Source organism: Spermophilus citellus (assembly GCF_964194105.1).
Source record: "Spermophilus citellus genome assembly, chromosome: 14".
NCBI classification, from domain to species: domain Eukaryota; kingdom Metazoa; phylum Chordata; class Mammalia; order Rodentia; family Sciuridae; genus Spermophilus; species Spermophilus citellus.
In genome coordinates this window covers 76,430,348-76,446,281 of record NC_138194.1, presented here as the reverse complement: position 1 = coordinate 76,446,281, position 15,934 = coordinate 76,430,348, and the positions used below count along the sequence as shown (strand labels likewise).

The 15,934-nt window shown below is 34.3% G+C and overlaps 1 protein-coding gene across 3 annotated transcripts; it reads right to left on the bottom strand.

Moving 5' to 3' along the window:
* Nucleotides 1-485: 485 nt before the first annotated feature.
* ENY2 (ENY2 transcription and export complex 2 subunit) lies at nucleotides 486-15,844 on the bottom strand. Of its 3 annotated transcripts, XM_081266478.1 has the most exons (6): nucleotides 15,701-15,844; nucleotides 14,241-14,317; nucleotides 10,302-10,372; nucleotides 8,801-8,875; nucleotides 6,299-6,376; nucleotides 486-5,802 (listed from the first exon to the last, which is right to left on the bottom strand). In XM_081266478.1, the coding sequence occupies exons 1-5, from the start codon at nucleotides 15,704-15,706 to the stop codon at nucleotides 6,300-6,302; spliced, it is 306 nt and encodes a 101-aa protein (XP_081122604.1). In that variant the 5' UTR covers nucleotides 15,707-15,844; the 3' UTR covers nucleotides 486-5,802; nucleotide 6,299. The 3 variants fall into 3 exon arrangements, with proteins under 3 accessions (XP_081122604.1, XP_081122603.1, XP_081122605.1); XM_081266477.1 differs by lacking the exon at nucleotides 486-5,802 and having other exon boundaries at nucleotides 6,116-6,376; nucleotides 15,701-15,843; XM_081266479.1 differs by lacking the exon at nucleotides 486-5,802 and having other exon boundaries at nucleotides 6,116-6,376; nucleotides 15,773-15,835.
* Nucleotides 15,845-15,934: the final 90 nt, after the last annotated feature.

Here is a 15,934-nt window from a genome sequence, read left to right as displayed (position 1 = left end):
AAACTGTGAAATAAATTTGTTTATAAGCCACATGGATGGATGAATGTCATTCAGCCTTCAAAAAAGGAGGTAAATCTTGTCATTTGAAACAATGTGATAGAGCCTGGAGGAAATAATGCTAAATAAATTAGCAACCACTGAAAACCAAATACTGTATGACTTCCTTTATATGTGAAATTTTAAACAGTCAAGCTCGTAGAAGCAGAATAGAATGGTGATTGCCAGGAGCTGGGAAAATAAGGAGGTGATTATCAAAGAGTATACAAAGTTTTAGTTATACAAGTTAGTAAGTTCTGGAAATGTACTCTACAGCAGAGTGTATATGCTTAAATTCTAAGAGGGTAAATCTTAGGTGTTTTCTCTCTCTATCTCTCTCTCTTTCTCTCTCACACACACACACGCATGCTGAACATGAACATGAACATCATCATCATCACCACCACCACCACAAAGGAACAGGAGAAAACTTTGGATGGTGATATGTATTTACGGCCTTAATGGTGTTTCATGGTTATATACTTACCACCAAATTCATTAAATTGTATAAATTAAATCAGTACAGAAATTTTATATGTCAATCATACCATCAATGAAGATGTTTTTAAAATAAAAATGTTATAGAATTATATAAACAATATAAAACATTTATGCATAGATATAAAAGGAACACTTCTATAATATTACATAAAACTAAATATACGAAAGCCATAGGAGATTTTGATTTTATCTAGTGTTTTATTCATTGAAAAAATTATTATTAAAGAGAATCAAACTATTATGACAAATTTCAAAGTTATTAGATACCCATTTGCTGTTTGGTTTTCTCTCACTCCATATTTAGTTTATTGTACACATTTTTTATTGTTAATCCATTTGAGTTAGTTATAATGTGACACTTCATCCTTACATACTTCAACATGGAACATGCTCATTCTTTAAGAACCCATTTGTAATACTCAAGAAATTTAACACTGAAACAACAGTCTATGTTTATAATTTTCCAATGTCCTAAGAATGTCCTTAATGGTTATTTATTTATCAGGGATGATACACTGCTTTACATCCTAATATCTCTGATCTTTTAATCAAGACCATTTATTGCTGTTACTTTCTCCTTTTATTCCTTTTTGTTTCCTTCATGACATTGACTTTTTTTGTCAGATGTTAATGCCAATTGTTGCCATGTCAATGCCGTATCAATAGTTTTTCAGAATGTCTGGTTGTCATTTTTAAATTGAGACTTAGCAGAACTGTGATATTTTCTTCAAGTTCAGTTTTCTACATGGAATAAACTTTCTGGGTAGTTATATTTAAAGCAGGACTACATGTGATTGGAAAAAAAAAGGAGAGAAATTGAGGGTAATTGTAAGGGAGTTCTAATGACAATCACATCTTAGCTGGCAGGATGGGAAAAAACATCAGAGAAGTGATGACAATGATAAATGGGGCAGTTATTTCATTGGTAGTCTCTATAAAGCCACTGAGAAGTAAGAAAATTAAATCAGGACCATAGGAAATACAACTAGTCAATGAACGTGTAAGCTCTTTTTCACAAAATATGCCTGTCTGCAATCCCAGTTTTTATGGATTGGGGTAAAACATGGAGGATAGACCCTATACACAAAACTGTTTTGAGTACATGCTGGTATAGCAAATATGTATACATTTGCTAAGTCCTAACCATAACTTTGACTTTGTATCATGTCTCTTAAGAGAAGCACCCACAATTTTCATAATTTATTATTCTGTCAGTGTCCCTATCAAATAGGAGATAGTGTTGAAAGGCAACTGTCAGGTGGAACCCTTAAGTGACTAATCTGGTCATTTAAATACATTGATGATAGAACTAAGAAATAGAGAACTGTCACACTGTCAGTATCTCAGCCAAACCGTGTTTCAAGCCACACAATGCATATTGTTATCTGAGTCACTTGCAACATCAACAGGTAAGGGTTTAGCAATCAATTATTTTTCCACCTTTCTATTTTGTGGCTCTTACCCCATTGAAGTCTAAATTTGATATAAGTAGCGGTCTAAAAAGGATTCATTGTGAAGAATATGCCCTCAACAAAAAATTTTAGGGAAGAACTTAATAGGGCAACTGAAAGCCATTTTTTATCACTTTATTCTGATAATTCCAGGCACAAAGCTGGAGCATTTACGGATGTCCAAGGTTCTAATAACCCCTGTACCCAAAACTGACTGATGAGTAGCATCATTTCATAAGTATCAATCAATTCTATGTCTTTGTTCTTTGATTTTCTTTATTATTGTCATCATATGCCAATATTCATTGAATGTTCACAGGGTTTGCGCACTATTATACAATGCTCTATTTATACTTTTTCTTTTTACAAAGTGACATAGGATGAAAAAGAAAGATATTACCTTTAAATACAGTGAAAATTATTTTTCTTTCATTTGTTAAGGATTTCCTCCTCTCCCCTACCCTCTCCTCCTTGATAAAGTTGGTGAAAGAGAACCGTTATCAGTAGTGGTATATGCTATGTAAATCAGCTTCTTTCTTAATTACTGAATTGGTTGCAGAAAACAATCCCAGTCAAACAACATTTATGTTCACTATAGCTTCATCTTATTTTATACCAGAACACATTCTGAGTTCCTCACATTGATTTAATTCAGTAACACTTTCATCTTGCAAACACTGGCTGGCCTTATTGGAATTGGGCCTGATCAAATGATACCCAGTAGTTTAACAGCCACCAGCAGGACTAAAATACAGCTTCTAGTGCCCCCTTTTGGCTGGTAAGCACAATAACCAAATAGAGTTTGAAGTCTGGTATAAATAGGTATATGCCACATTTTTTTCTCTATTGTCACTCATTAAAAATTCACTGTTAGGTAATGAGGATCCAAAGACAAATAGGATACAACCTGAGGCACAAAGTAGTTCATAGTAGAATGAGGGTAAACATTATTAAAGATAAGGTCAACCTTCCCTAATTGCTATTATAGCGATATTTCTCTATTTCAATCAAGTTGTACAACTTTATTTTTCTATTCTCATGGTAATTAATGTTAGCTAGAAACGACTGAAAAATAAATGCAGCTATTTGACACAGTGTAATTCATGTATATAAAACTAGAAAACACATAGTAAATAATTTAAATATTTCTAGAGTTCTTGCTAGGAATAACATGAATCTGTTTTCTTCTGATTATTAGTATTAAGATTTTATTATTTTAATTCCTGCCAGGTCAATATTATCAGATCTATTATCCAGATAAGGAAATTCAAGAAGAGTCAGTCTTACCTGATAATTCAGTATCATAGACGAGATTAGAACCTGAATGTTCTGAACGTACCATTAGTTTTCTTGGTAGGTTTCATCCAATGGCTTTTGTGTGGTTTCTAATGGTAAATATGAGGGGTTTTATGAAGTCACTGAGTAACATGAGATAGCCTTTCACAAGGGTTAAATACAAACACGCACACACATACTCTCTCTCTCTGGATCATTTCCAGCATCAGCTACTGAGCAGCTGTCACAGTTCTTTTGTGTTGAGTGGAGCTTTTTATCAAGTTATGAAAGTACCATATCTAACAACCAATCCCCAGCATCACCCAGTCCCTGGATTGGCACTGCTCAAATGATAACTTGTAAGGCCAAAGCTAAGAGATCACATAAATAATTTAGCTGGATCTTCTTTAATTCTATAAGAGAAGCTTATAGTAATCCTAATTATACTTACCAATGCAGTCATGCAATAATAATCCTATTAAATTTCCAACATTAAGTGAAAGTATGCAAGATTTTTAAAGAATGTATTCTTAAGTTTATATAAATCAATGATTTGAGTCAAGATGTTCACAAAGTTGGTTTATTTACAAGGTATCAATGGTTCTAGAAGCAAATGAGACATCTATATGATGTCAATGAAACCTCGTTTCTTTCCGGGTTAGAGGTGGGAAAGTTCTTAGCATTATCACTTTAAATCTAAGCTCTTTAGTACTAAAAATGGCTACGAAATATTTTCAATTCAGTTTATTTCCTGTCCCATTCAAACTATCTTCATAAATTGTTTTCATTTTCTCATATTCTTTTAGACTATTAAAATAGTATCTAAATGAACAATTTTTAATTTTTGGTTTGCTTCCATGAAGAGTTCTAAGAAATAAGAACTACTTTTCTAACATTTTCTGTGTAACTTTTAAGATTGCTTTTCTTTTTTGAAAAATGAGTAGCAAAATGACAAGCATCCCTATCAGTACTTTAAAACATTGTTTTATAAGAGATCAAGAGAAACAAAAAACTCTTTTGGGTAGGTTTTTGTGACTGTGTCTTCTCAGGCTCAAAACTTTACGCGATTAAGCCCAGGTTCAAAGACTACAAAATTCATTAGAAAGATGAAATTATTTCTGCAAAAGATTAATGTGAAGCTTTTCCTCAATTATACCCTATTTGTTGTTATCTTTCTTCATGCTCCCATGTTCATTCACTGGTTCATTTGCTCATTCATTCCCTTACTCACTCATTCACAAATAAACATCATACAAAGTCAAAGAAATCAAGTTTCCTCTCCTCTGGATGTATGCAAGTTGAAGAACCACTGTGTTGAAGAGAAACATACAGTTGCTTCTTATGGAAAAACAGTGGTGGGGAAATCTACACCAGAGGAGTCAGGATATTTTAGCAACTCAAGCTGAACACTGAAGGGTAAGTAGGAATGAGATAAGTAGGAGGGAAGGACTTCCTAGGGTGATACATTTGCAAAAGTATTAGGGATGGAACAACTTGTTAACTTTGAGGAACTCTTAAGTAGATGACAGATCTAGAGGGGCATAAGTTTTATGCCAAGTTCAAATTTTGTCCTGCACTGAGACATTTCAAGTAGAGGAATAAAATGATCAGATGAGAATTTTAGTAAGGCCACTTAGCCAATACTGTGAAAGAGATATTGGGGGAGGCATAGAACAAGAAAACATTAGGGGTCTACTGCAATAATCTATGTTTATAAAGAAGGTAGAAGATAAATTTATAGCCTCACTGTACTCAAAGTGATCCTCAATTAGCAGCATGCAACCCCACTCAGAGCTTGTTAGAAATAAAGTATAATCTTGTACTGTATATCTCTTACCTTCAGAATCAGCATTTTAACAAGCTCCTCAGGTAATCTGTATGGCTGGGAGGTACCATTCAGAAATAGGGAACACAGCAGGGGTAGTTAGTGGGGGAAAATAAAATTGCTATTTTAGGTATGGTGATTTTGAGGTGTTTGAGGAATATCCAATGAAGATGATCCATAGCAGTTAAATATATGGGTCTGGAGGCTAGAAATAAGTCTGGTTTGGAGATGCAGTTTAGCATTTATCAACCTGTTGGTATTTGAAGTCACGGTTTGACCCGTTTCCTGGGATTTGCTCAGGAAAAGTATATCCAGTTAGTCAGGCAGAGGGCTCAGGAAAGAGCTCTAAGAAACATTACTTAAAAGTCACAATCAGCAAAAGGTACTCCACAAGAAACAGAAGGAATTTCCAGTGGTAGGAAGAAACAATGTGAGGAGTGGGACGAGGGTTCCAAGTGGCAGGATGGTCAACATTCTCACTTTCCAGCAGAGGTCACATAAGAATAGACAAGAGTCCATTGGATTTGGCAATCCTGATGTCAGAGTAAAGCTAATGGGTGGAAATTATTCACCCATTAAGTTCTTTCTTGACCTTAGTATGTGGGGATGCAATTTATAGAGTCTGCTTTCAAAGTTCAGATGAGTAGAGTATGTGGGAGGAGCTTGGTGTGGAGCCAGCTTGCAAATGTTCTCTCTTCCACTAGATGGTAAATTCTTTGAAGCATAAGGAAGGCACATAAAGATGAGTAAGACCCAGTACTAACCCTTGGAATTTGTAACAAATAAGAAATAAAGATAAATAACCATGGTACAAGAGGAAGCATTACAATTTATAAAACAGTATGGGGATTCAAAACAAGAATACATATGCAATCAGGAAAGACTTCTTACTTCTAAACTGTTAGCACAAAGAAATGCATAAACTAAATACTTAAACTGTATTCATTCCTGACTTTCTCAACAAATTTAATGAATTAGTAATAAACACAGAGTCCCATTCATTCCAAACTCCAAGCAAACTTCAAACTCATTCGTGAGATATTTATTAAAATAACACATTTAGGGAAAAAAATCAATACAATGTATACATCATTACTGAAAACTGTATACCATCATACAAAAAAGGATTTTATTTTGGGAAACTGATTTCTAATTTATGGCAAGTTGTACTTTCAGAAATAAAACACAGAACAACACAATCTAATTCAACCTTAAAGGCTGGCATGCTGAGCAAGGAATGTTCTTATTCTTTGTAGGAGCTCCTTCTTTACACTGTCAGGTACCAGGGCTGAAACACAAAAACAAAAACATCAGAGTAAGATGATTCTTGTTAAAACATGTCAATTTGGGACGTGACATTTTATTCAAGATCACCAATAAAGGAATTTCATACATAACTCTCATGTTTCAATTAAAAAAATAGAGATATCTGAAAAGAAAGTGAATACTTGTAATTCATTAGTTTAATGAACTATTTAATACCTAAATACATTGCACACTGATAAAAAGAAAATATAAGAAAATTATTTAAACTAGCAGTGGAGGCCATTTTAAAATACACAGGCTGTCATATACTGATAAATTTGACTTATACACAACATCTCATACTTGGTCAAAATTACCACAAGCAAAGACACAAGACATAATGGGAAAACATTCTTTAAAAAAAAAAAAAACAACAACAAAACTGATTCTTCTACTACACAGATACTTCAAACTGATTAGGAAAAGATCAGAAGATTAACAAAAATGAGCAAGAGATAAAAAGGAGAGACACTGTTCTTATGTAAGAGGGGCTCATTCTTAAGACGAGAAATGAAAATTAAAGCCACATTCAGACAGCATATCTTAACAATCAGATAGACCCAAACTCTAAGGTCAATAATAAGAGAAAGGAGGCCTTTTTTTTTTAAGCTAGAGGAAGTATAAACTGATACATGCTTTGGAAGGTAATTTGGCAATGTCTTACAGAAATAATGAAGGCACATACTCTCTTGGCCCAGCAAAGATGCAAAAAACTGCAACAACAGTTACATGTTATATTTTTAACTTTCTGAATATTGACCTGTGTGACTGTTCTTAGAATATTAAACAAAACAAAAATTCAAAAGAGGCAATTAACTAAAACATAAAATAAAACTATTTGCTTGTGTTCAAGAGAAATAAAAAACTTCAGATAAATTTCAATATTTCCACATACAATTAAACAACTAAGTACATAAATAAGGGAAATACTTTTTATAAATTGTTGAAGTCTATCTCAGAAGACTACAAACTGAAAGTCCACTGGAAATGAAATCAATATACACATTAAAATATTTTTATTTAGAATTAAGATGACTGAAAACACATCATTTGCTTTGGGATAAGGTTTAATAATAAAGCAGCAGCTGGAAGGAGTTTTTTTAGGATAAGAAAAACTGTTGTAGTGGTTGTTGCATGCATCTATATATGTATATAAAGTTCAGAAAACTGCATGTTGAAAAAGGTCAATTTCAGTGTATGCTAAAAAAAGTAAATGTCTGCTCCTGACAATTAAAGGAAGACTAAAAACAACAACAAAAAGAAACAATTTATTTTTACTCTACTTTTCTTTAATAATAAAAGAAATTCTCATTCTCTAGCAGGGAGTTGCTGCTAGACAATGAAATATCCAAGATGCAAGTGGTGAATAACAGATACTCTAACCTGCATAACCAGTTCCTCAACAATGTTAACAGATTAAGTATAAATTACTGAAAACAGAAAAAGAAATTTGAGAAAATTATCTTAAAATATAAATTCACAAGGAAAACAATAATTTCTTTTTTCCATATTTCCCTGAGATACACTAGAAGAAAAAAAACATGTTTTCTAGCTGCAAATAGGCTTTAAGAAATGGTTGAAAAGGATCATGGGATTTCATAGGTCCTCCTCAGGAGGAATTAGTGTTCTGTGGTAATAATTTTAAACTTACTTACTTTTTACAATGAAACTATTGTTACTATTTCTGTGTGAGAGGAAAAAAAAAAAAAAAACTTGTAGGTCATCTAATTTACCCGTTTCTACTTACAAATAAAAAATGCCACCAACTTTATCAAAATAAATGAAAAAAAAAAGGGTAGTTAACATCTACAGTAACACATCATCAGTATTAATATAATGTTTCCTATCTTTCCCTTCTGTATGTAAACAAGGTACTTCAGAGGGAAATTAAGGAAAAGGTTGCTCTGAGTCTTAAATATGGATCACCTTGAACATGAAATTGTGGAACTTCCAAATTCTTAATTAGACATTCAAGAAGACAGACCTTCATTTATTTTTAATAAGGAAAGAGCAGAACAAAGACTTAGAGGCTGGAGTAAAACTCTTGAATTATTAAATATTTAAGGGGAGACAGGCTATATCTCATAAAAGTTTGTAAATCCTAGCTTCAGATGATAATTGCCTCTGTAAAATCCCATATTTTGAAAACTGTCTTAACAATTCTATCAACTTATGTTGGTACACCATTTTAGAGCACTAAAAACATTTTACACCTATTATCTCATTTGTTATTTGAGATTGCGAGAGGCAGGTAGGCAATTTTAACACTTCCCTCATGAGGCAATGAAAACACCTACATGACTGTGGAAAGGGTACTTTTTCTTATAAAAAGAAAAAACATCTGAATTAGCAAAGAAAAAAATGTCTGCACCAGCACGTTTCCTTTGACATAGACTATACTCCTTACCTCTGCCTTTTGGAGTGATTTCAGCCACCAAGTCATCAACAGTAACGTGTTCTAGTCCTTTTTCTTTAATTACCTCTTATGCAAAAGCAAAAAACAAATCATATCATTTAAAATCATTATCTGTAAGAAAGATTTTCATAAGGAAGGGTTAAAATCATGTTTTTAGAGTATATATTGGTCTTAAAAAAATAAAAGAGGACACTTCTTTTGTCTTTTCTAAAAAAATTTATAACATAAACACATTAAGTATTCTCCAGATTAAGAAGACAAGTCTGTTCAACTTTCAGCTAAATAACCTGTAACTTAACAAATAACTATAGCAATTAGAATAAATTTGGGAACTCTAATGTTTATAAAAAGCTGGAACTTAAAACAGAACAGATTTTATTTTACTATAATCATACTAGCTCTTATTTAAATATAACAGAGGAAATAAAACCTATTATGTGAATCAAACTTGTAATTCCATAGCTAAAAATTAAAAGGTAGAGCTACTTTGTTCCTCTGTTTTCTCAAGGCTGGGCCAAAAGAAATATAAGAGGGGATGTGATTAACATCTACTGGATCCCCACTAGGTGCTTTACACCATTTAATATTCAGTTATATAGTGGACTAAGCATTTCTTTCACTTCAGAGGTGAGGCAATGGAGGCTTAAAAATTCAGAAACTCAATCCACATAGCTGAAACCCAGCTCCAGTTTTTTAGCCACCAAAGTCTGGAATACTTTAAAGTCAGTGCTTTTACTAACTTGCCTTCTTATAGTTAATGTGTAAACAGTTCCCATTATTTTTAATTGCAGAAACCATTATGAAACAATGGAGATTCATTAAAAATATCCAGAAATCAATTATGCCAAAAACTGAGCAAGAAAGGAGGCTTATCTTAGTGATATGTAATCTATCAGACAGTATCATCATCAATAATCAGCAATTTAACAATCTTCTCTTCCGTGTATTTTTTAAAAGTGTAATTCTTCAAGAACTTTTATGGTGAATTTTGTAAAAGAACACAAAGACAGGAGATATAATTCCTGTAAGTCTGCCAACTCTCAAGTGCTCAATTTGTTATGAAGTGAAAACATATTAGGAATACTGTTCCTGAAAAACATATATATATATATATATCTATATTTTTTTTTTTCCCTTCTTTTCAGTGCTGGGGATTGAACCCAGGGTCTCATACTTGCTATGCAAGTATTTGACCACTGAGGTACATCCTCAGCCCAGGAATCCATTTTGATGGCAGAGAAAACCTTGAGCGCTCATGCCTCACTTGTTTGAAGAGACACACAAAAAAAATTCCTAAACATTTTTTACAATCAGGTCTATACATAGTTTTAAAAGAGGAAATCACTGCTGAAAAATTCAATTTTTTATTGTTTAAAATTATGCTTGAGCATTTGGACTTTAAAATACTGACTATACTTTTTTCCTAGTGAATCCCAGACCAACCCAGTTCAAAACAATGGAATCAGTTTATTTTCTAAGTTAAACTGATTACCTTTACAGTGTGCCTTCAACTGATCCTTCCAGCCACATTCAATTAATTTAGCTCTCAGCAACTCTTTGAGGCTGTTGGAAAAAAAGTGTTTTCAAAGTAAACAACAATGTACATCTTAGATAAGAATCTTTGAAACAAAGGTTCAACTACTCAACTAAAAATTCCCTAATTTTCAGTCCCAAAACGTTGTGGCCAGAATTTCATTCTATCACTGAATAGTTCTTTATTTAGTCTTATACAAATCATTTAAACTCTAGGTCCTGCATTTTATTTGGGTCTCATTCAAATAAAGAGTAAAACTAAATGCAGAGGCAGGGTTATAACAGTTCTCAAGAAGTTCTACTCTTTTGTCTTCTTACATATCCCATATCCTTTCATCACCAGGAATATCATGGGTCTTATACAACTTTGACACAGTATTGAACTTAGAGAAGATGCAGCTCTGAAAACTTCAAGTTCCAAAACCCACTCTATTACTACAAATTCTTATTCTTTAGCTCTCTTATTTCCCTGCTATATCTCCCTCTAACCTTACAGATTGGCCCCCAACACAATTTAATAACTCAGAAGCTCACATGCATATCATAATTAGCAATATCTTCTTTTTTCTTAATAGTAGAAAATGGTATATATTGCAACTAATGGCATCAGGAATGCTACAAAATATTTTATTATTTTTTGCCACATACCACTCTTAGAAATCCTCCAACTTCTCAGTTTAAATACGTCACATACCAAACCAGATTCTCTTTCCCTGCAAATTGCTTCTCTGTGAATATTCCTAGAGATCCACTAAGTGACATTTCCATTTGATCTTTTACTCTTTTTTTAAATTATTGGTTGTTCAAAACATTACAAAGCTCTTGACATATCATATTTCATACATTTGATTCAAGTGGGTTATGAACTCCCATTTTTACCCGGTATACAGATTGCAGAATCACATCAGTTACACATCCACTGTTTTATATATTGCCATACTAGTGTCTGATGTATTCTGTTGCCTTTCCTATCCTCTACTATCCACCCTCCCCTCCCATCTTCTCTCTCTACCCCATTTACTGTAATTCATTTCTCCCCCTTATTTTTTTTCCCCTTTCCCCTCACTTCCTCTTATATGTAATTTTGTATAACAATGAGGGTCTCCTTCCATTTCCATGCAATTTCCCTTCTCTCTCCCTTTCCCTCCCACCTCTCGTCCCTGTTTAATGTTAATCATCTTCTCATGCTCTTCCTCCCTGCTCTGTTCTTAGTTGTTCTCCTTATATCAAAGAAGACATTTGGCATTTGTTTTTTAGGGATTGGCTAGCTTCACTTAGCATAATCTGCTTTAATGCCATCCTTTTCCCTGCAAATTTCATGATTTTGATCTTTTACTCTGAATAGAGCTAAAACCCAACTTTATATTTTCTCCTACTTCATCTTGCTTCCTTCTCAAAATAACTCCATTCTTTTGGTTCTTTGGGCTGAAAACTTTGGCAGCACCTTTTACTCAGATCCCTTGTTAACGCTTCACATCCAATCCATGAGGATATCCTACAAGTTTTAGTTTTAAAATATATACCTAGAAGTCAAATGTCTATCACTATCTTCATCAATATCCTAGTTTAAACCACCATCTTTTCCTTTCTGGACTGTTACCTAAGTTGTCTCCCTGCTTCTTTAATTGTGCACTTCACTATCCTGCACTGCTCAAAACCTTCTAGTGCCTTCACAATTTACCCAGAATGAACTCTAAGACTTGACTACAGCCTAAATGATTCTACATTATCTCTTTTCTCCCTCACTCAGCTTCTGCAGTCTCCTTAGCTTCCATGTATTTCTCAAAAATAGCAGGCAAGCTCATCTCAGGACCTTGGCTCTTGGAACTCCTCCACTTCCTCATATCCTTCTGATCTGTTGGCAGTGAAACGTTCTCTGCCCAAAATATCACCTCCCCATGTTTATTCTCTGCTTTACTATTTTCTTAGCACTCATCATTATCTGCCATATTACACATGTATTGTATGTTTCCTCCCTTTACAGTGTTAAGTTCCATAAAAGAACAGAATTCATTTTGTTGACTACTGTATCTCTGGCACCTTACAGGGTAGGCCATGTGATTGAAACTTGGAAACTAAGCTGCACAAATGAAAAAAACAAAAAAACCACATAATTTCCTCTACTTACTACTAGCTGTACTATCTTCTCAAGTTACCCATGGCACTGTTCTTGATGCCTCCTTCCTCATATAAAGAGCTGTTTCCACTTTTTTTTTAAAAAAAATTTTAAGTTCTCCTTTCCATTTTTGCTGTTTTTCTTTTTAACCCAATACAATCTTCTAAGTCATTTATCTGTTTTCTGTCTTGAATCTTCAAATCTATCCTTCACACAGAATACAATTTGTAAAGTGTAAATGTGATCTAATTATTCCCTTTCTTAAAATCTTTCAATAATTCCCATCATTCAAGTATAAAGTGAGCAATGAATGTTTTTGCAAATCAGAGCATCCATTTTCCTGACCTTTCTTTGATTAAAAACAAAACACTGCCATTCTCAGTATAAGAATCTGGCTAAGGGTCTGGTGATGGAATATGACCTAGGCAAGGCTGATCATAACTTGCCTATTACCTAAGTAAGATGGTAGTCAAGCTAGGTCCTGTGTTCAACAAGGCAGTCTGAGCAGTGATATGTAAGTTTGAACTGCTAATCTCTGCCACCTGTTTTAAGAATAAAGCCAACAATAGAGAAAAGCCGAGGTGAGAGAAGATACATCCTTGGCAATAATTTTTGTATGCCTAAATTTAGTGATATATGAAGTAACTTTAAACCCTAGATATTTTAATTAGATGAGCTTATATGTTTCTATTGGTTAAGCCAGATTCTGAGTTTAGTTTCTGTTATTTTTAGCTGAAATAATTCTAACTTATACCAAATCCATACTTCTGTCCACTCTTCCAGCCACATGCTTTTAGACTTTACGTATAGCTTTCTCCTATAATTTTGTAGTACCCAGGGAATTAATCATGTTGTACCAAGCTCTGTGACTTTGCACATGCCATTAGAAGATAATATCCTCTCCTTTACTGGCTTAGAGAACTGATAATCCTTCTAACCCAGCATAAGCATCTTTTATTGTTCTGTGAGATCTTACCCATCCCCTTAATCCCCAGGTAGAATTGAAAAAATTCCTCCTCTTCCATACATATATATATATTTCTCTTTTAAACTTTATCATCTTGCTTCTAGGAGTCTTTATTGACTCCTTGGCCCCTTCTGTATATTTCTAAACCTGTTCCTTCTTCAAATATTTACTTAACCAAGTAGGTGTTGGTTATAGCATTAGATTCTGGGTATACAAAAGTGTTTTCGCTATCATGGAACTTGGATTATATTGAGAGCTACGCACTAGTAAAGTAGGTAACTAGAACAGGATGTGATTAAATGATACGACAGAACAAAGTATTTGGGATTCCATAATTAGATTCCTTGAAGAAGCAATATTTGAAGTAATACATGAGAGATGAACTAGAATTTACTAAGAATGAACAGAAGAGAAATATTTCATAGAAAAGGAATGGCACATGCTGCTCCAATGTGGCTCTATCATGTAGTCTTATGAAAACCTGGGTAACATTATGTCTTCAACTTAGCTATCTGAGTATTTTTTTCTTCCCCACTGTATTATACATTCTTTGAGAATCTATAATAATTTATATTTTTATTTATTATAATAATTTCTGGCTTCTACATTGCCTGTGTTGGTCCAAGTCTTGCAAGCAATGTTGCACCTAAATAAATTCTTATGGCTGTTAGGAATAGAAGTTTTTGATAATCTCAACTTTCTGTAATTCTTTTCACTGGCATGTTTTGTTTGTTTCTTGATAATTAGATTCCTATAACATTATGTAACTATTAAAGATGGTATAATGTAATTCAATAACACAATCTATTACTTACCGTTCTCTTTCTCCAGTTTCTATTAACTTTTGGTTAATTGCTGCTCTCATCTGCGCATCTTTGTTCATCTTGCTAACCTGGACATCAACATATATGTTCAGATATAGAATATTTATAAAGCATTTTCTTCTAAATCCTCTGGGCAATCATCCTAACAGATTTAATATTCTATCAACTAGAAGGATGTTCAAGTGTATTACTTATATCATCATTCTAAATATAATTTACTTCATCCCAACTCATATTGATTATTCACTAAACAAGTTCCTTCCCCCGTATATCTTTTATTAATAACTATTGTTTTTGGAACATTAAACAATTAATTACCTAGTACTCTGTGTATTTTTAAAAAATTACATTTAATTTCCCAACCTTATCATTACATATTAACATTTTTTATTTTACAGCTGAGAAAACTGAGGCACAGGAATAGAAAATAGTGAAAGCAAAATTTCAACTCAGGTACTTTGTTCCTAGAAGCCCCCAAACACTTTAACTGAACATTATAAATGACTGGATCATTTCTGCACCTTAACTGCATTCAGAATTTGAGGAAGCCATAATCTAAATATCAGTACTAGATAAAAAAGTATTAGTGAAAAACGAAACCATCAGATAAGATTCTAAGTGCTTTACTTTAGCCTTCACTAGGATTTAGAATTACAACTGCTACATTAGCTGTAGTCTATGTGTATTGTGTGTCTTATCAAATGCAGTATTCCCAGTGGGTTAAGTGGAAAACAAATCTCAAACTAATTCTTATCTTAGAAAATTCTCAATTTTCAGCAAAAGCAGACAATCAAAACCAAAATGTGCAGAAAGGAGAGTGTGGTTAGGTTTTGGGGCCATCCAAAAGTTTCAATAAAACTTGGAATAAGCCAAAGCTTTCCTCAGCGAATCTGTCACTAACTTGACACCACTTTTCCCGTCTCTCAATTCTTCTATATGAAAACTTACACTGGAAATGAGTTTTCAGTTGTTGTTGTTGCTGTTTAAAGGGGAACAGGGAAAAGGAAGACTTGAGAAAGAATCAAGAAATGTTTACTTTTGTAGTTGGAAGCTAACGTTTTCAAAATAACTACAAGGTCTAGTCAGTTACCATATCAGGAATACTTGATCTCGCCTTGGCCCCCTAAAATACGGATAGTGACCTTGGACAAGTCACTTAATTCCTAAAGGCCTCAGTTTTCTCACTGGTAAAACAAGGGCACTAGGGGATACCTCCCAGTTCAGACATTCTTTGGGAAAATAGAACAGGGCGGAGACAGCTGGAGAGGCGGGAGGGGAGGAGCCAGAAAACAAAGCGAGGACTGGCTTCAGGCCAACTCCAGTAGCACGCCCTGCCGGAGAGCCCTACAGGCCCGCGAGCGCGGGTCGGGGAAGCTAACGAAAGACAGCACATCGAAAGGAGCCTGGGCTGGGCCCGGGTCCCGGCCCTGAGGACCACGGGCATAGCTCACCACCATCACCGCGGGCGAGGGCCGTCCCTTCCCAGCGACGAAATGACCCTTGCGCTGACGACCGTTACCTACCACACTCTTCGGCTGCCCGGACTTAGACCCTCAGTAGCTCGGGCACCTAAGCACACAGAAAGCACACAGAAAGCTAGAACACGCATTTCCGGGGCGGGGTCTCGCCACCCTGCCTATAAAGTGAGAATTTAACTAGCGCGGGCCGCCTCCTGGTCGCTTAGC